Here is a 20,849-nt window from a genome sequence, read left to right on the forward strand (position 1 = left end):
GGGCTGAGCTTGGAGCTCCTGGCAGAGCCCCCGGAACCGGGGCCTGGCAGCCCTTGGGCTGTCCCAAGCTGTGGAAAATCTGTCCTCAGAGGATGTGCCATGCCAGGTTGGTGTCAGGTGCCAGCAGGGCTCCCTAGCGTGCACAGTCCCTACTGCAGGGCTGGGCACCCACACAGGACAGGGCACTGCCCACAGAGCCACCGGCTCCATCCTCAGAGCTGCTCTGGGGAGGGAAACACATCCAGAGGCCATCAGAGAGCAGGGCTGGAGACTGACAAGCCCTGGGGAGCTGAAGGAGTCCCTGCTGTGCCTTTCCTGAGTTGCACTCCCATTGCTGGGGCTGAGGGCAGCTGGACACAGCCAGGCCTGGCTCTGCAGAGGAAGAATCTTCCAGCAGGGAGGGACCTGCAGGGCACTCCCAGCTCTGCAGGTTGGGGTCAATGTCAGGAGCACGAGGGCAAACTGAGGCACTCAGAGGTTTCTTTGGAGGAGCCCAGGCTGTATATTGGGAAAGGGACAGCCAGGACACACCAGCACTGGTGGCTGATGGCTGGGCTGTGCCCAGCACAGAGCCCAGCACCTGCCCTTGCTCTGCAGTCTGGGTCCCTTCACCCCATCCCCATGTTTGCCCTCCCAAGGTGCCAGGACCATGGGCCATGCCCTCACAGGACTCTGCATCCTGCAGGAGCTCCTCAGTTCTGCTGGCATGGGTAAGTCCCAGGACACTGTATGCTGGTACAGAATCATGGGGGTGAGCAGGACATGGCCTGTCTGCCTTCCTGCAAGGATATGAGGAGCTGGTGTTCCTTTTTCTTTGTCCCATGCTTGCAAGGTGCACGGTGCAGTTCCCAGCCTGAGCTGCTGGTTTTCCTGAGGCTGGACTCTTCCCCACAGAAGCTCCAGGCAGAGAGGAGCAGTGACTGTGTCCTGGTGTTTCTCTCTTCCTACACTCACCCACATGCCAGCTGTACCACAAACCACATCTGTGCCCCAGTTCAGCCAGGACCAGCTTAAGAAAGACACACCTTACACATACCTGGGATGGAGCAAATCATCCCCTGGGCAGCCCCGGAGGTGCAGAGCCCCCACCACAGTGCTATTGTCCCCACCACGGTGTCACCCTTTATGTTTAGAGTCTCCAGTGACCATCTAGGTGTTTTGGCAAGTGATACCTGCAGTCCTGCATCTCCCTAAACCCACCAGGAGACCACAGCCACTGACCCCATGGTGTCCTTGGCATTCCCTGGCAGAGCTGAACTGCCAGCCCCCGTGCTCCTCCATCAGTGTGTGTGTGTGTGTCAGGGGGTGTAGCTCCTGCCCCAGGGCACAGAAGCAAGAGGAAGGGGTGCAGCAGGGTCCCTCACACTGCCCATCTCTGCTGCCTGCATGCACTGGGGGAAGCTGCAGGCACCAGACTCCTTTTGGCGCTCAGGCTGCAGCTGGAGCTCTGCAGTTCCCTTGATTGAGTCAATAAAAGCCCTGCTGGGGAGCAGACTGGCTCATTGATCTGCTCCTCCCCTGGGACCCATCCACTCTCTGCATTTTAATATATATTAAAATATATTAGGTGATCAAGAGCCCCCCAGTTCCCAGTTAGGCTGGGCTGGGGGCCCTGGGGAGCCAGATCCCATTGAGGAGCTGGGCTGGGAGATGGGGCTGCCCCCAGGCTCAGCACCCCAGTCCCATGGAGGGCACTGTGGGTCCCCAGGGCAGCCCAGAGAGGAGCAGCCTGCTCAGCACCAGCACAGGCAGGGCTGGGAGCACTGCAGGAACAGCTCACACCCTCCTGGCCCCACTGAGCTGTGGGAGGAATGGCATGGCTGAACGAGACCTTCCCAGGGACAGGGAGGGATGCCTGACTCCAAGAGCACAGTGGGGAAGGAGCAGAAATGGCTTCACAGTGTCCAGCTCTCCTCTTGGCCAGCCCCAGGGCTGCTGCCCCAGAGGCTTTCACACCTCTACCCCATCTCCAGCTCCACACACAGCTGGGACAGGGAGCCAAGAAGACCCCAGGCTCCATTTTGCTGCCCAGCCCTGGCACATCTCCTCCTCACAGGCCAGACTTGGCTGCAGGCTCCAGCAGAGACACGAGGATGCAGGGTCCAGCTGCTGGGATTTCAGGAGATCCCCAGAGCTTGGCAACCTCAAAATGAGTGGACTGGAGCTTCCACATGAATCACTGCCAGCTCTGGTGACACAGCTGGCTGTGCAGGCAGGGTGGCAGAGGAAGGACAGGAGGGGCACCCAGAGTCACACAGCAGGAACACTTTAATGATCTGTCCAGCTCTTGCAAAACCCTGCTGGAACAGCACTGTCCTGTTCTGCACCAGCATCCCAGAGACCTGTCCCAAAAATGACACCACAGCTGGCCAGAGCAGCTCAGGAGCCCAGGCAGAGGCAGGAACAGGGTGGCTGTGCTCCTGCAGCCCTGGGACAGAGCCCTGGCACTGCAGGGGGAGCTCAGAGGCGAGTGGCAGCGATGTTCTTCTGGGAGGGAGATCCCCTGAGCCCTGGGGACCTGCCTGGTGCCACAGCTGAGGTGTCCAGAGGGGCAGAGCCAGTTCTTGTGCCCTGCAGTGCTTCTCTTCCCTTCAGCAGCTCCACAGCTGCTTTCTCCACTTCATCCACCTGCAGCTGGCTGCTGGCTGCCATCTCATCCCTGGTCACTGCTAGGAAGGACGAGTCCTGGGCCAGAGCCCCGAGGCCTCCGGAGATCAGAGCCTGGCAGAGGAGGAGAGCACAGCCTGGGTGCTCAGCCTGGGCACTGCCATGGCTGCAGGCACCCACCCACCCTCCCTCTGCCCTCTGTGCTGGCACACAGCTGCTGCTTGCCCTTGTGGCTGAGCTGTGCCCCCCAATCTCCCATCATGGCACAAGCATGGTGTCCCTGGAATTCCCTTCCCTCCCTGCTGTTCCCTCTGTGCCCTTGCCTTACCTCCTGAATGAGGAAGGTGATGGCTGGGGTGGAGGATGCTCCTGGCTCACTGGTTTCTCTCTGCTGGAACCTGGAGCTGGATGCTGTTCCTGTCACGGTGCCATCCTCTGTGGGCAGCTGGGTGAGAGCAGCACAGAGCTGCAACGTGTGCTGGGACACTGCCCAGGGAAGATCCCTCCCATGTCAGTGTGGGGGCTGCAGGGCCTGTCCCTGTCCCTGCCCAGTGCCTGGACTGGAAATGCCATCCTGCTGGAGCTCCTGGGCACCCCCAAAATGGGATCAGCAGGGCCACATGGACAGAGAGCAGGGAACCAGCCCTGGCACATGCCAGGCATGAGGCACTGTGCCCAGCAAAGGGAGCATGGGGCAAATCTGATGCACCCCTTCTGCCCTGCCTCTGGAGGCTGATGGGCAGCCAGGGGAATGTGCTTCCAGCTGTTCCAGCTGTTTGAGGAGCTCCCCATGGAGCTGTTAGAGCAGCAGGGTGGGAGCCCAGCTCCATCTCCAGGCTGATCCATGAGAAAAGCTCCAGCAAGGCTGGAGGTTTATCATAATACACTTTCAATTAACCTTCCTTTATATTTCCTAGTATCAAAAACAACAACCAACTGCCATCACCATTCCATAATCACCCCAAAACAAACATAGAACTAACCCCCCCAAAAAAACCAAACAAAAATATAAACCATGATCACAAATCATCAACCAATCACCCACCAAATTTTATGTTCTTGGAGCTTATAAAAAGCATGACACTGAAGATGTTCAGATGGCTGCCACACACACCCAATGAGCCCGGAGAGGGGCTCCTTCCCAGCACAGCTGTGCCAGGATGGCAGGGAGGAGTCCCAGGATGGAAGGCAGAGAGGCTCACCTGTGTCCCCCACATTACACATCCCGTCCCCTCTGACATGCACTGCCCCTTTACCTGCTGGGGGAGGAGTGGCCCTGGCAATGAGAGACCCCCGGAGGGGCCCCCTCTCCTCCTGCTCAGCCTCTCCATGGGGATGGGGCGGTTCTGCTCTGTGGGAGGGAAGGGTGGGGACATCACTGAATACACAGAATGACCAGGTTGGAAGAGACCTTCAAGATCATCGAGTCAAACCCAGCCCCAACACCTCAACTCAACCCTGGCACCCAGTGCCATATCTAGGCTTTGTTAAACACACCCAGGGATGGGGACTCCACCACCTGCCCAGGCAGCCATTCCAGAACTTTATCACCTTTTCTGTAAAAAACTTTCTCCTGATATCCAACCTATATTTCCCTTGGTGCAGCTTGAGGCTGTGTGCTCTGGTTGTGTCAGTGCTTCTGCAGAAAGAGCCCAGCCCCAGCTGAGCACAGGCACCTTTCAGGACCTCTGCAGGGTGATGGGGGCACCCCTGAGTCTCCTTTTCTCCAGGCTGAGCACCCCCAGCTCCCTCAGTGGTTCCTCTCAGGGTTTGTGTTCCCAGCCCCTCTCCAGCCCTGTTGCCCTCTGCCCTCCTCTGGCATCTCAACATCCATCAGATGGGTACAAGAGCAAGGACACCACTGCCAGACAGAGATGGGACCAGGCTCACTAGACTGGGGAAAACAAAGGGTTTAAGAGTTCAGCAGCACCCAAAGTCCCTGTTTAAGGAAACAAGCATGGTCTTGTGGTCCTTCTGCCTGGGGATGGCCAGTGCTCCTCAAGCTGAGGCACTGTCTCCATGTTCCATCACCTCAAAAGGTGGAAGGAAGTAGGAGGGTCTCCTGGAGCTCTCCAGAGAGATCCTGCTGTGCTCAGTGCTCTCAGCAAACCTACTGGGGCCTGCACCTCCTGCTTCCACCAGCACCACCAGCCCCTTCCCCCTGCCCTGGCCCTGGGCTGGCCCCAGTGCCCCAGAAGAAGAACAAAGCCCAGACTCACCCCAGGCCGGGCGCCTGCGTGCTGCTGGCAGCGTCCTCCTCAGCATCTCATCCTCATAGTGCACCCTGGCAAGGCAGGCAGGAGGGTCAGCCTGGCTGGGGGCACACTCTGAGCCAGCTCAGCCTGAAAGGCAGCCCTCCCACCTTCCCCAGCCTGGGGGGACAGACCCATAGGGACAATTGGGATGGATGAACAGAGTGGAGGCCCCAGAAAGCAGGACTAACTACATCCCATTGGTCAGTTTTGTCCCTTCTACCCGTGCCCAGGTCCCAGCCTGGCCCTTGGCTCTCAGAGATTGGCAGGTGAGGGGCAGGGGAGATTCCTGCAACCCCTGGAGCCCTGCTGCCACCTCCATGCTCATGGCACCGAGATGAAGGACGGTGGGATGGGAGCCCTGGCCAGGCAGGGTGCAGCCAGCTGCCAGGACAGCCCCAGGGCAGGCAGTGGCAGGGCCAGCACTGCCCTCCTCACCTGCACACCGAGGCTGAGCCCCTTACCCCTGCAGCCAGCTGCTGCTGTTGGCGTTGTTGATGTTGGTGTTGGCTTCCTGGGGGAAGTCATCCAGGAACACAGGAGAGTCGAGGTCCTCAGTGCCCACCTCGGTGAACTGCAGGGGCCTCTGGCTGGCCACCTGGGGCTGCAGGGGGCTGCTGGGCTCCATGAAGCTGTCCACCTGGCCAAACAAGCCACCTGTTCTCTGCAACCAACAGGGAGGGCATCAGGGGGAGCCTGGAGCTCCAGGCTGCTCTGGGGCCATTCCCACATTGAAACAGTGATTGCTCTGCTCAGGCCTTGAGAACCACACAGTCCCCAAAGCTTCACTGCCCAGGTGGGGAAACTGAGGCACAGAGGGTTGATGGCTATGCAGCAGTGTCTTAGGTGGGAAATGGGGGTGTGTGCTCTATTCCCATCTGTGGGGCAGTGATCTTCTGTTCATTGGGCAGTTTTTTCTTTATCTCTCCCACAGCCAATCCCCCCTCCCGGAGATCTCTGCTGTTACTGGGTCATTAATTATTAATGATTTTCTGTCCATGGCCACTGAGTGTCCCTGCAGGGCTGATCCAATCCCACCATCCCATGGGGAGATGCTCCGCCCAGGGGAGGAGCCAAGCATTCCTCCCTGGATCCAATCTGAGCCTGGCACAGCACAGCAGCCTTTGCCCCCTGCACTGCCAGAGGAGCAGCTTTCTGCTGCCCTGCATGGCCAGAGGGAGCCCAGGCCCATCTGCAGCAGCCCTGGAGCTGCAGAGGAAAACTCCCCCCTTGTGCAGGATCCCTGCTGCAGCAGAGCCACAGCTGGCACTGCAGGAGGGCTGAGCCCCCATGGGATGGGGCTGGGACACCCCCTGACACACAGGGGGCAGGGACTGCTCTGACTCTGGCAGTGGTTTTTGGTTTTGTTTTGTACTATTTTATTTGTATTTTTAATTAATTTTCCTAGTAAAGAACTGTTATTTCTATTCCCATATTTTTGCCTGAGAGCCCCTTACTTTCAAAATTATAATTCTGGGGGAGGGAGTTTACATTTTCCATTTCAAGGGAGGCTCCTGTGCTCCTTAGCAGACACCTGTCTATTCAAACCAAGGCAAGCAGCACTGGGATAAGCCAGGCCATGACAAATCCTGTCACCTCTGCGGGACAGCCTGAGGTGGTGGCACCTGGGGACATAGAAGGAACTCTGCAACCCCACAGCTGCCCAGGCTGTCTCTGAGGCTCCCAGGGATGGGATGTGAATCAGTTCCTGTAACACCAGAGGTGTCCCACCTGAGCCTGGCAGAAGGTGTGAGTGGGAACCTCCAAACCAGCAGGTAAATATCCAGCACAACCCTGTCAGGCACATGGGCTGGCTCCTTTCACAGAGGGGAAACTGAGGCAGAGAGCAGCTTGCCCAAGATGCCACCACCAGGATGTCCTGATGCTCACAGAAAGGACAGAAGTGCTGCTCATCCTTGTGAGACTGAGCAGCATGTCCTGCAGAATGTCCCCCAGAGCCGGCAGCCAAGCTGAGCCACCAGCACTCTGAAATCAGGGCTGGTGGGACACCAAACTGTGCTGTGCATTCTGAACTCACCCTGTAAATCCCCTCTTCCAGGGCAGCCTCCACCATGGCTCTCTCCAGCTCCTCCTCTGCAGTCAAGTCCCCAGAAATGGCCCGATGGATTTCAGGAGCAGCTTCTTCCTCAATGCTCCTCAGCCCAGCCTGGGGAGAACAGGAAGGCAGGGCTGGGTAAGCCCAGCACCCTCCCCTTGCTCTTTGGAGAGGGGAGCATGGTGAGGCACTCTGCCCCTGCCAGGTGTCCTGCTGAGGACAGGCCACAGGTCACAGCCTGCAGCTGGCTGGGCTTGGTGCCACTGCTCCTGAGCTGCTGCTGTCCCACAGGCTCTGGGAAAGGGAATGCCCTGATGGAGGTGACAGCCAAGGGCAGGCTGGGCCTCTGTCCCTGATCTGGAGCTATTTCCTTGCTTTGCACCTTTGGGTCCTGCTCTTTTATCTCCCCAGGTGATTTCCTCCCTACAAAGTCAGGAGAGCCCAGGGACATGCCAGCCTTGTGGCCAGGCACAGAAACCCTCCGCCAGCACCCCTGGGCCTGCTGTGCAGGCACCTCTGACTGCAGGGGTCCCTCTCAAGGTCAGCCACGTGTACCCCCCTCCTCTGGTGCTCTGTGAGGCTGGGAGAACACCAGGAACATGGAGCTGAGGGGAAAGCAGGGACAAGGCCGTGGGACTGGAGCAGAGCAGGTGGGTGAGGGCTGGTGTAGGGGGATTGAATAAAAGTAAATAAAGGTAGTACAGAAAGTGATCTTATCCCCTAAAGAGTTCCAGCTGGGTTAATTATCCATTTTATATTAATTTATATTAATTTTATTGATTTTAACAGGCCATAGCTGTAGCTGATAATAAGAAGAGTGTTATAAAAGAGTGGATTGGTTGGTTGAGGGGAACTGGAGTCAGTTGGCTGCTGTGAGAAGAATGAAGAGTCAGTGCTAGAGGAGATGACCATGAGAAACACCAAGAAGGTATAAAACTCTAGCAATATGGAACCTTTGCAATATAATGACAATAGAACCTTTGTGATACAATGACAACAGGCTGGTATGAGCAGCATTTGGCACAGACAATGGTCTGGGGTGGGAGTTTCCAGGTGTTAAAACCCCTTGGTGAGGCACCAGGTCCTGCAAAGCCCTCTCTACACTGGAGTGAGTGGAGCAGAGAGTAAAAGCCCTCCTCTGCTTTGAGTCACGTGCAGCCTGCACACCAAGGTCACACGGGGGTCCTCTCAGTGCTGGGGACTCATGGCCAGCTCAATGCTGGTTCACTTGGGCCACCACACCTCCAGACACGAGGCTCAGGCTCCCTGCAGCTCTCTGAGTCCCCCAGGCTGGGGGAAGCCTCCTCCAGGGAGAACCCCCCCTCCAGCATCACCCACACACCAACCTGGATCTCCACAGGGTTCTTCTTGGGCCTGTACCCATAATACACCACCCACACACCAACCTGGATCTCCACGGGGTTCTTCTTGGGCCTGTACCCATAATACACCACCCACACACCAACCTGGATCTCCACGGGGTTCTTCTTGGGCCTGTACCCATAATATACCACCCACACACCAACCTGGATCTCCACAGGGTTCTTCTTGGGCCTGTACCCATAATACTCCTCCTGGCGCTTCATGAACTTTCTGAAGTGCTCTTGGATCAGGAAAGTGGCATAGAATTTGCCCACTGTCACCTCATCATCTGGAGGGAGGAAACCAACGTGATGGTGAACCCAACATGAAGGTTCTGCCTGTCCCAGGATCCCATGGCTGGAGCAGTGGGACCCTGAGCAGGAGCTGCTGTGTCCCTCTGGAAGGGACACCTGGGGACATACCTCCAATGGGTGGGATGACTTGGTCCAAAAGCTTCATACTGGTTCGCTTCCAGATTTTTTTGATGATAGCTCTGAGCTCCTCATTGGCCTGTTCAAAATTACCTGTGAGGAAATGTTATAATAGCGTCCTCGAGCCAGGTCTAAGCTCTCGGAGGCCTATAACACACCGAAAATAACTCAGCTACCCTTAGAAGCATAAAAATCAACAAAATAGCTTCTGTTGCAGTGTTAAAAACAAAAAAAAAGCTTAATAAAAAGCAAAAACAAACAAAAGAAACCGAGTCAAAAGCTAAACAGTCTTATTCCTAGTAAAACACTTTACAAAAGCAGTTAGTTTCTTTATTCACTTCTTTTTCTACTAAATTGCCCAAGCAAGACTTTTTTGCTTCTGTCAAACTAGCTATCCTTAAGTTTAAGTCCCCTAAGTCCTGTGAAATGTCTTTTCACTTAATCAAAGAAAAAACTTCTAAACGTCTTTAAAAAAACAAAGAATAATTTTGTCTCTCCGTCACCAAAGAGCACACTCCTACAAGGAAAGCCAGCAGGACAGAGCAGTTCATTCCCAGGGGTGTGAACAGGAGTGAAGACAAAGCCTGTGAACACCTGGCCAGTCTGGAGGGTGTGACAGCTCCTCTGTCTCCCACCCTACAAAGGTGAGCTTAGGAAGGCTTTGATTTCAGCCAGAACACTTCACAGATTTTGACTTCCCCTTTGGTGCTCCCACAGGATTCACCATTCCTGAAACCCCAGTTTACCTCCAAGGTCTGCTGTGCTCCTCCCAGGCTGCCAGGTTCCCACCCCAGGCCGAGGGAAGCACCATGGCACTGCTGCAAGAACTGATCCCAGGAGCCCACCAGAGCCTGCCTTGGCTCTGCCACAGCACAGGCACACAAACAAGGGTTGCAGTAAGGCAAAAATCGTAAAGAAAAGCTTCATAAAATCAAGCTTGCTCTCCTAAAATCAGTGGCTGGCCTTGTTAGGCTAGCCCTTTGCAAGTTCCCATGTGAGAGCAATTCTGGTGTGAGCAGTTCATTAACATAACAATCTATTCCTGAGTAAAAAACAGCTTGCATCTCTATAAACTGTTTTTATGCTGTTACATAGAAAAATGAGAACTATCTCTCACAAACAACTTGCCCTGCATGTACACACTGAGGGTTTGAGTGACCTATTAATACAGGGTAACAATTTATTACTAACCAATAAAAGTAATTGGCAAGAAAGCTCCTGACCAATGGGAGTCCCACACGAGGTCTGTAAAACTGTCTAAAAACCAGTTATGTGAATAAAGAAAGAGCTTTTTTCCACCATAAAGAAAATGGAGTCCTGCCTATTTTATTTGCATAACAAGCTGGTGGGACACACAGCAAAGCTCAGCAAACTGCTGAAGGAAAGCAGCTCCTCCCTAGCACAGATTAATTCAGGGGCCTGGGAGTCCCTGCAATGAGGGCTCTGGGCAGAGCCAGCCCATCCCTGCCACACTTTGAAGCAGGAGGTGAGCACAGCAAAGTCCTGACCTTCAGGAGCTGAACCACCTCAGCTCTGTGCAGGGCAACAGCTCCTCTCCCAAGCTAAATTAAAATGATGGGACCTGGACCAGCCCCACTCCTGAGCTGTTTGGGGTGGCACTGGTGGCACTTTTCTGCCCAATTACATAATGCCACCCAAACCCAGGGAGAAGAAGGCAGAAAAAGCATGAAGAAACAAGCCAGGACAACACCGTGTGCCCTCCATCTTGCTTCCATCCACAACATACTAAAATCCCAAAGCCCTAAATTTCCAAATGATACACCTCCACTACTCTCTATAATCTATTTCACACTTTTACCCTGTTGAGATTTTCCTGAATCTCAACATCTTCTCTCCCAGTCCTCAGCTGCTGCTAGAATGAAGCATTCTTTTTAGCTCTCTTTTAGCTTAACATCATTAGATTTCCATTAAAAGGTGGCATGTGACTTGCTTTCATGCACAGTGGAAAATTTTCATCATGCTCTATCATTCTATCCTTCTTTCCAAACCTAATGTGCACTTCCTCCTGTTTGAGGCAACACTGCAATGTTGACACTGAATGTCTTCTGTTTGAATTTAATGAATGGTTGTTATTCATTTTATCCCAGACAACAACAAAACTCAATCTATGTTGTTGAAAATTGTAATGCAAGATGTTTTCCATTACCATCTGTATGGCAGATTACCTTTGTCAAGTGGGCAGTTTGTTTTATTTCTCTCTTTGAGTGACCACACCCACACCTCCCTTAGTAGGGGACATTGCTGATAACAGCTATTGGATGTCCCTGCATGGCTGATAAGAACTACAGCATCCCATTGGGAGATGGGAGCCCAGAGGGAGGAGCCAAGCATTCCTACTCAGATATAATCTGGAGATTCTGGAACACCAGCACAGCTTCTGCACTGGATTGCCCAGAGGAACAGCAGCTGCCTCTTCTTCCCCTGGATCTTCAGAGGCAGAGACTGCACCTTTCTCCAGGATCCCTGCTCCAGCAGAACCAGCCCTGACACTGCAGGAGGGCTGAGCCACAATTCCAATGGCACTGCTGCCAACAGCCTGACCCACAGGGTGTCAGGTTGGGCTCTGACTCTGGCAGTGTTGTTCTAGTGTACTGCATTGTTTATTTTATCCTTTTTTTTTCTTTTCCCTATTGAAGAACTGTTATTTCCTGCTCCCATATTTTTGCCTGAGAGCCCCTTAATTGAAAATTTATAGCAATTCAGAGGGGTGGGGAGGGTTTACATTTTCCATTTCAGGGGAGGCTCCTGCTTTTCTTAGCAGACTCCTGTCATTCCAAACCATGACATATGTGCAGGTCAAAGAAGGGAAATTCACAAGGAAGATTCTCTGTCAGGCTGTAGAGGAAACCAGGATCACTGCTTACCTTCTGTCTTGATCTTGAGGGCTGTCCTCACCAGGGCGAAGAGGGTGGCATTGAAGGTGACGGTGCCGTCACTGTTCAGGGGCATGTTCATGCACACCAGGCGCTGCACACACAGCAAACCAAGCCTGTCAGCAGGGCCACAGCAGCCTGGCAGCCCCCAGGCTCACTGCCTGGCCTGCCCAGGAGCTGTGGCATTCACATTCTCTGAGCTGAGAGAGACATGATTCTCCCTCCCAGGATCTCTCCTGGGGAAGGTAGTGAGAAGCTCAGAGAAGAAGAGAAAACAATTCTTATCTGAATTCACTGCTTCTGTTGTTTGGCATTGGTGGAATGTGTTATGGAGATTGTTTACTGAGAGTGATTTGGTTATTGGACACTGTGGGGTACCAGTTGTGGGTTTCTCTGGTTCTAGATTGAAGGCACTTGAGATGATAGTTCATGTTCAGACTCAGGTGTTCATTATTTCTTATCAGTAAAACCGTCTCACTGCTGTGAGTTTTGCAGCTTTTCATTAGAAGGCACAAAATGGCCAACAATCTCTTGGTCCCCCATCCACAGGGGGCACATTCCTACATGTCCCTGGCTCACACACCACATTGGCTCTTACCTTACAAGCCACACGGTGCGGGCAGAACTTCCCAAAGCCCAGGGGAGGGTTGATCCGCCTCAGCAGAGTCACCACATCCAGGTGTTTGATCCTCCCCCTGCAGAGGAAAGAGCAGAGGGGCAGCAGAGCTGCCTGGCAGTGCCTTGGGGAGCTGCTCTGGGGGCTGAGCCCTGGGCAAATCCCCACCCTTCCCTCTGCTCCTCCTGGGGAAAGCACAGAAAAGCAGCTGCTCCCTGTGGCCCTGGAGAGCAGGTGAAGGGTGCATGACGTGGGAAGGGTTGGCAGCTGTCGGGATCTCTCACTGCTCAGAGTGACCCCAAGATGTGTTGGAAAGTCTCTTTTCCCAGCCTGGCACTTGAAGAAGGAGTCAGAGCTCTTCATTTCTCAGTCTCAAGGTTGTTTATTGTTCCTTATCTATAAAAAATTTTCTCCTGCCCTGCCGAGGTCCATCCAGCAGGACAGTTCCAGGCACTCTGCCTGTCCCCAGGACAGTGTTATGTCTTTATACTAAAAACTACATGTACAATGTTTACAATTACTTCCCAATACCTATCACCTATGTTAGACAGTGAGCTTCTACTCTAAACCAATCTAAAAGTGCCAACATCACAGCAGAAGATGGAGGCCAAGAAGAAGAAGGAAAGGCTGGACACACTCAGATCCCTCCATCTTGCCCCCTGAACCCCCATTCTAAAAAAAACAAAATCTACTTTTCCACCCTGTGATAACTTCACTGTTATTCTACCTAAAGTGTTGTGGCTTGCTGATCTTCCTCTAAGGTTGGTAATTTGCTCCATGGGTCATAATCAAACCCACAGGTGTTTTGGGCTCCGTGCCAGGGTCTCTGAGCCCCCAGGCAGGGGTCCTGGCCATCCCGGACAGCCAGAGGGATGTCCTGGGTTCCCACAGGCAGCCTCACCACAGCTGGATGGAGAGGGAACTGAAAGTCTCAAACTGAAAGTCCCAAATCTCCTGATGGCTTTTATCAAACCTGGACCAACTCTGGCAAGTCCACAAGAACCTCTGAGATGCTGGGAGCTGGCTGGTGGCAGTGCCACAGCTCACCCTGCCTGCATGTGTCCCCTCCATGGAACACCCCTGCCACTGTCATATTTTCTGGAAAATCCTCTTTGTCCACGATTCTTCTCCTGGGAAGCTGAGAAGCCCCAGAGAAAAAGGAAAACAATTATTATCTCATTCGCTTCTCCTGTGTTTTGCTGCTTTGGAATGTGGTTGGAGATTGTTCATCCAACATGTGAATTGTTTTTACTTAATGACCAATCATGGTCAGGCTGTGTCAGACTCTGGAAAGAGTCACGTGTTTTCATTATTATCTTTTAGCCTTCTGTCTGTATTCTCTCTCTATTCTTTAGTATAGTTTTAGTATACCATTCTATAATATAATGTAATGTAATGCAATATAATAAAATATAATGTAATAGAATATAATAGAATATCATGTAATATAATGTAATACAATGTAATTAATATCATGTAATGCCATGTAATGCCATATAATATAATGTCATATAATGTCATAATATATTATAAATCATAAAATAATAAATTTGCCTTCTAAAAACATGGAGTTTCATAATTTCTTCCCTTCGATGGGGGACCCCAGAAAACACCACACACCCCCTCCATGCCCACCCACCCACCCAGCCTCACTCACTTGGCCTCGGGGTCGTACTCAGCCCAGATCCTCTTGAACTCGTCCAGGTGATGGGGCCCCAGGATGGACCAGTCCCGTGTCAGGTAGTCAAAGTTGTCCATGATGACAGCCACGAAGAGGTTAATGATCTGAGGGCAGAGGAAAGCATGAGAAGGACCCAGCCAGGGGAGACAGAGCAGCATACAAAAACAGGGCAGATGTGTTCTGGGATGTCCTGCAGTCAGAGGATGCTCAGTGAGGGTGTTCCCATGCAGAGAGGAGCCTCCTGCCCAAGCAGGTCATGTGAAAGGACAAGGACATCAGCATCTCATCCCTCTCCACCCCTGCTGAGGCCAGCACAAACACATCTGGAAGGCAGCACACAGAGGCTGTGGGAAGACACTAAAAGGGATCCTGCGTCCTCCAGGAGGGCAGTGTCAGTTTACAGCATGGCTGGGTAGGTGGGGAGATGTCAGAACTCAGTGCATCCCTTGGGGTGTCCAGAGCTGCCAGGACCCCACTGGGGGACTCAGAGACCCTGGCACACAGCCCAGAGCACCTGGGGATTTGATTTTGACCCCTGGAGCAAATTACCAGCTTTGTATGAGGACCTGAAAGTCACAGAAGTTTGAACAGTATAATAATAAAATTATCACAGGGTGAAAATGTAGATTTTAGCATTTTTGGTATGGGGGTTATGGGGACAAGATGGAGGAACCTGGGCGTGTCCAGCCTTTCTTCTTCTTCTTCTTCTTGGTCTCCATTTCCTGCAGTGATGTTGGCACTTTGGGATTGGTTTAGAGCAGAAGTGCACTGTCTAACATAGGTGATGGGTATTGGGAATTAAGTGTAAATATGTTATATGTAGTTTGTAGTATAAAAGGACAACACAGAGTGCCTGTGGCTGCCCTGCTGAGCAGATCTCGGCTGGGCAGAAAGAAAATTTTATAGATAAGAATTAATAAACAACCTCAAGACCGAACAGTGAAGAGTCCAGACTTGTTCTTCAGCCACACGGGCTGAAACAGAGACACCCTGCACATCTCAGGGCAGCAATTATCAACCAAAAACCTGAGAGGTGGGCTGGGGGGATGAACCCAGGGACAGGTTCAGGGGCTCACCCCATGCACACACAGCCAGGACAGGGGTGCCAATGGGAGCCAGCACACTGTGGGAAATGGGTTTGTAGAGACATCTCAAAGCTTGACAGAAGGCTCACATAGTATGCCAACCTTGAGATAAGAAATGTAAACCTTGAGATAAGAAATGCTGACTGAGAAATGCCATGGAATAGGACAGACATTGCTGAGAAGGAAAGGGAAACAGAAACAAGTTTCAGAGCCTTACAAATTAGACCAGACACTTTAGAGAAACAGAACTATGGAAGATGGTTACCAGGAAGGCACAGAGCATGTAGAAGCTGATGAAGTAGAAGTAGGCAAAGCCAGTGCCACAGGTGTACTCCTCTCCCTCGGCGTAGTCGGACTCGGGGTCGCAGCGCCGGCCGTAGCTGCAGTCCAGCAGGATCTCCTGCCACGCCTCACCTGTGGCACACCTGGGGACAGGGCACACCTGCTGGTCCCTGGGCATGCAGGGAGGGCTCTGCCCAGCCCAGCACACCAGGGAATGGGAAACACAAGCTTTTGTAGGGAAATCCAAACCCTCCGCTGGCATAATATACTGACATTTCCAAAAATCAATGAAATAAGATTCGCACCTTAGCACAACACTAGGCAGAGAGCAGAACTAATAACTACCAGCTGTGAAACAATGCCTCAGAATGCCAGTTAAAGAGCAGCTTTGGTTTCTAACACTGCCCATAAAATGTTCATGTTATCAGAAGCATGTGGGCAGCCCCTTGGAGCAAACCAATGGCAGATCCACTCCAGGAACAGTGGAGGAAAACCTGCAATCTGTAAGGGCCTGAGGTATCAGTGGAACACAAGAACAGCGAGTGCTGGGTGAAGGCCACCCAGATTTATGTTAGTAATTGGTGTTTTGACTGAATCACTGGCAAAAGGCTGTTTGTGAACAAAACAAGGAGCAGTCAGGATTCTGGGCTTGCTGCTATAGGGACACTGAAAGCTTCAGAAATGTCTGGAGTCAAGGAAAATCTTGGGCTGGGCTCCTGCTTCCCATGAGTTTCCTCACAATTCACAAATTAAAATCCAGTCTGGGAAGGAAATACTCAGAACAGCAACCCCCAAATGCCCCTCTCTCCAGCAGCCCCACCAAGAAACCCCACAGCCTCTCCTGAAGCACTCCCTCTGCTGCAGGAGATCTTCCTGAGGGACAAAAAATAAATCAGCTACTGAAATGCTGGTCCTGCCTCACTCCAAGTTGGGCATTCCCACTGGCTCAGAGCCTCCTGGAGCTGCTCACATGGCATGACAACACTGACCTGAAGAGCAGCAGCACAGCCTGGGGAAAGGTCTGGAAGTTGTTGTTTCGGTTGATCTGGGTCCCATCCACCATGGCAATCTTCCCAAACATCTGCAAATGACAGTGGCAGGTCTGCAGTGTGCCATCCCTTCCTTGGCACCAAACACCCTCTGGTGCCTGAGCTGCCCTTCCTCTGGTTTATTTGGCTTTGGGAATCCCCAAAAGAGACTGGGACTGGATGTGGGTGCTCTTGGACATTCCTGCCAGCGCTGAAAGCACCCCTGACTACAGCTGCACTTCATGTGGGCCACAGAGACAGGATCTGAACCAGGACAAGCACTGGTGCCAATTGTGATGGTGTTCAGAGGGTCTTAGGATGAGGGAAGAGACGTGGATCTGACTCCATGTTTCAGAAGGCTTGATTTATTATTTTATGATATATATTATATTAAAACTGTACTAAAAGAAGAAAGGATTTCATCAGAAGGTTAGCTAAGAATAGAAAAGGAAAGAATGATAACAAAGGTTTGTGGCTTGGACTGTCTGAGCTAACTGGGCTCTGATTGGCTATTAATTACAAACATCCAACATGGGCTAATCAAAGATCTACTTGTTGCATTCCATAGCAGCAGATAATCAATGTTTACATTTTGTTCCTGAGGCCTCCCAGCTTCTCAGGAGGAAAAATCTTAAAGAAAAGATTTTTCATAAAAGATGTCTGTGACAGCCAATGGATTGTGCCAATGGATTGTGCCACTGCCCCCCGAAGTGCTCTGTGCCATGTGCCCCAGCTGCCCTGGCTGCAGCCCAGGGGCAGGAGGAGGCTGCTGGGGTGCCAAACACCCTTGCAGACCAGGGCAAACAGGTCCCATCCTGTACAAAGTGCCAGAAAGAGCCTAACAGAGAACGAGTCCCTCCCTGTCCCCCCTCCCCAGTGCCATCAGGCTCAGAGCACCTGATGAAGATCAATTCCCACCCCCTGCCCCCGTGCTCCTCACCTGCATCCCAATCACAGCATAGATGAAGAAAAGCATCACAATCAGCAGGGCCACGTATGGCAGAGCCTGTGACAAAAGGACCATGGCTTGGGTGAGACACAGCCCAGGGACAGGGCCTGGGCTCTGCAGGTGCTGCAGGAGCTGGACCTGTCCCTGTGTGGGGAGGGGACAGCTCAGCTGTTCCTGTCACACCCTCCTGCCAGCCCCCAGTGCCCTCTGTGCTGGGACAGGGGCTCAGCACAGCCCAGGGCTGAGGGCAGTGCCCAGCTCAGGCTGTGAGCATGCCCTGAATACACCCCTGGTGCAGAGCCCAGTTCATTGGGACCAGGACAAATGGAGCCAGCAGGTACTGCCAGCACCTGGCCCAGCTCTGACACTCAGAGCTGCCACCTTCCCACCCACGGGGCCATGTTCTGCACACCACAGCCCCCAGCCCAGCCTGAGGCCAGCAGGAACACTGGAGATTTCTCCTCTTCTTGTATAGGAAGGAATGTGCCCCTTGCTGACAGAGTGACAAAACCATCCTTTGTCTCCTTAAAAAGGAAAAAAGCCCAGAAGTTTCTTTCTTCTATTAGGTAAAAAGACACCTCATAGGACTTGGGGGACTTCACCTCAAACTTAAGGATAGCCAACTGGACAGGAGCCAAAAAGTCCTGCCTAAGCAATTTACCAGAAAAAGAAGAGAACAAAAAAACTAATTGCTTTTGTGAGGTGTCTTACCAGGAGCAAGAACCTCTTGCACCTGGCTCAGTTTTTCTCAGTAAAATGTTTTGTTATTCTGCCTTTTATTAAAACTTTTCTGTTTCCAACACTACCTCAGAAGCCATCCTGCTGATTTTATGTCTTCTAAGGTAGGTGAGCTATCTTGGGTGGGATACAGATCTCCAAGAGCTCATGAGACCTGGCTGAGGGGACCCCTGGTGGGGACAGGCTGCTCATGCTCCCAGCCAGTGCTGCCAGCCCTGGGCATGTGTGTGTTTGGGAGGCAAGCAGAGCTCCTGACAGACCTGAAAGGACTTGATGAAGGTCCACAGGAGGGTCCTGACCCCTTCCCCTCTGCTCAGCAGCTTCACCAACCGCATCACCCGGAAGAGCCGGAAAAACGTGATGGAGACGCGGCCGTTGTCATCAGGGTCCTGCAGGACAGACAGACAGTGCTGGGCCCTTCAAGGCAGGGACTCCAGGTCCTGGGGGGGAGAAAGGCAAAGAGATCCCACCCCCAGGCACCAGCCATGCACACAGGGTCAGACTGCAGAGTGTGCTGGCACTTCTCCCCTGGCTCCTCTCCCCATCTTCCCAGGCCCCCACGCTCACACTGGGATAATTCAGGGAGGACGGCATGCTGGCACATGGACTGGGAGAGCCCTGAGGGTCACAGGGCCACCACAGACAGCCTTAGTCCCACCAGAGTCTTGCCCTATTTGTAGGGTGAGGTATAGGTTGGGCACCAGGCACAGGGAGGGTTAATGAGAGCTGTTTAAGCAGGGAAGGGCAGTTTGGGGAATGTCGCATCAGGACTTAAACCAAAAGAGGGACTGAAGAGAGGTGACTGCAGGGTGCTGCCCGTGTCCCCTGGCTGTGCAGGGTGGGAAGGGGTGTCTGTGTGTGTGGTGTCACCCCAATCCTCCTCAGCCCTGAGGGAGGAGCTGGCTCTGGTGGCCTCGGTGGCACACAGGGCACATGCAAAGGCTGGCAGGGGCAGGCAGGGAGGCAGGCACACACAGCTGGTACCTACAGTGCTATCACAGCCCCCACCCAGGCAGTACAAGCCACCACTGGGTGCCAGGATGGTCTGCGGAGAGAGAGAACAAGAGAGTCAGCACAGGGGGGTCAGGGAGGGACACAAGGAAAGAATACAGACACAGAACAAAGAGTAACATGGAACTGGGGAGAAGGGGCAGGCAGGCAGAGCCCCAGCATCCCTCAGGCTCAGGGACAAGCTGGTGTGACTGGTGACAGGCAGAGGCAGCACCTGGGTGAGCAAGGAACCACACAGACCATGAGAGTCCTCCCAGTGCATGTGGTGTGTCCTGAGCATCCCCACATGTTGGGGAAGATGAAACAGGAAAGCTTTATAAATATGATTGCCTGGCAAAAGATTTTGAGAATATGGAAACTATAAGCAAGATTGAAACAAAAGCAAGCTTTGAGATACCTCAGTTACTGAACAACGGGAAAACAGCTGAAGGTGATCCCCTTTTGATGGAACAACACCCTCTGCTTGCAGACAGGCCCAAGGGTCAGAGCAGACCCTACAGCTTGGCAGAAGGGGCCCAAAGAGGAGTTTTTAGGGTTTAACATGTAACACAGTGTGGTAATGTAATGATTCTTATAGGCTGTATGTAAATGGTATAGGATTTGTATCTTGGACTAGATTAGTTAGTGAGAATTAGAATATTCAGCACAGAAGAAGATTTATGGTATTGTAACGGGAACCTCATTCTCTTACCCTTTTACTCTCTTACCCTCTCATGCCCTCTCTCTCTCTCTCATCCTCTCTCCCCTCTCTTCTCTCAGTCCTGCTCCAGCTGTGGCTGGCAGCTCCCAGCAGGGCCCTGCACCCAGGCCCTTTGCAATAACCCACAAGTTCCCAGCCCTGGCTGCAGAGATCTCTCCTCTCCATCCATCCCCACCGTCCTACCCCCCAACGCTCCTACACCCACAGACTCTCAAGGACGCAGACACAGGGAAAGGACCTGTGCTCAGGGCACAGAGACCATTCCCCAAATTCTGCCCAGCCTTCTGCACAGCCCTGCTGCAGCACACAGAGCACAGCAACAGAGCAGACCCTGCCAGCCCAGTCAGGGCACCAGGCTCCTCCTGGGGCCTGTGCTGGGTCCTGGGCATCCCCACCTCAAGGCCAGCAGGATTTTGGTGTACAGCCAAGGAATCCCTTGCTCCAGAGGGACTGAAAACCACTGTGGAGTCCAGGGATCCTGAAATGCTGAGTTCTGAGAGCAGGCTGGGGAAGGACAGGCAGTGGGAAACCGAGGCACAGGTGCAGAGAGCTGCTGTGCAAGGATGAAGAGAAGCTGATGGCAGATAAAGGCAGGAAATCTGGGGGATCATGAAGGCTGAGAAGCCAGGGGGCAGAGCATGGGTGTACTGATGGGCAGGGCTGTGCAGAGAGGGGCACAGGGCTCTCACAGGAGAGGAAGGTGGGTGGGTTTTGCTCATCCCAGCTCTGTGAGGCCTGGAATCCCCTACAGGGAAGGTGAGTGCTCTCAAGGGTCTCTGGCAACCTCACCTTCCTGCACAGAGAACATGGAAGGTGACCCACAGGTCACAGCAGTGCCAGAGCCAGCCCTGCCCCTTGGAGGAGACACTGCCAAGCCACTGGAGAGGATCAATCCATCAACACCCCATTATTCCACAGCTGCCCCTGGAGCCCCACCAGGCTGCTGGAGGAAGCACACACCTCCCACAGCAGAGGGGCATATCCAGGGCAGGACACAGGGCTGGATGTGCCAGTGCCAGGGAAGGCAGGGGCATGGTGGCTTCCTGGCCCTGCTTTGGAAATGCTCCCAGCAGAGCCCTCCTCAAACAGGCCCTGCCTGAGGCACCATCCCACAGCTTGCCTGAGGCTGGAGCTCACACACACCTTTGTGCAGGGGC

General features: G+C 53.1%; 1 protein-coding gene across 1 annotated transcript in view; it reads right to left on the reverse strand.

The window, feature by feature from the left end:
• Positions 1-2,250: 2,250 nt before the first annotated feature.
• CACNA1S (calcium voltage-gated channel subunit alpha1 S) overlaps positions 2,251-20,849 on the reverse strand; it is a 58,970-nt gene continuing 40,371 nt past the window's right edge. The window contains exons 29-44 of the mRNA XM_074528239.1: positions 18,970-19,026; positions 18,242-18,370; positions 17,235-17,300; positions 16,256-16,347; positions 15,250-15,409; positions 13,876-14,003; positions 12,201-12,297; positions 11,594-11,696; positions 8,700-8,801; positions 8,442-8,566; positions 6,898-7,026; positions 5,324-5,523; positions 4,827-4,891; positions 3,864-3,958; positions 2,936-3,052; positions 2,251-2,721 (exon numbers count right to left, since the gene is read on the reverse strand). Coding sequence (XP_074384340.1) covers positions 2,461-2,721; positions 2,936-3,052; positions 3,864-3,958; positions 4,827-4,891; positions 5,324-5,523; positions 6,898-7,026; positions 8,442-8,566; positions 8,700-8,801; positions 11,594-11,696; positions 12,201-12,297; positions 13,876-14,003; positions 15,250-15,409; positions 16,256-16,347; positions 17,235-17,300; positions 18,242-18,370; positions 18,970-19,026 — 1,926 coding nt within the window. The 3' untranslated portion in view covers positions 2,251-2,460. The remainder of the gene's footprint in view (positions 2,722-2,935; positions 3,053-3,863; positions 3,959-4,826; positions 4,892-5,323; positions 5,524-6,897; positions 7,027-8,441; positions 8,567-8,699; positions 8,802-11,593; positions 11,697-12,200; positions 12,298-13,875; positions 14,004-15,249; positions 15,410-16,255; positions 16,348-17,234; positions 17,301-18,241; positions 18,371-18,969; positions 19,027-20,849) is intronic.

This window comes from Zonotrichia albicollis, chromosome 28 (genome assembly GCF_047830755.1).
Source record: "Zonotrichia albicollis isolate bZonAlb1 chromosome 28, bZonAlb1.hap1, whole genome shotgun sequence".
NCBI classification, from domain to species: domain Eukaryota; kingdom Metazoa; phylum Chordata; class Aves; order Passeriformes; family Passerellidae; genus Zonotrichia; species Zonotrichia albicollis.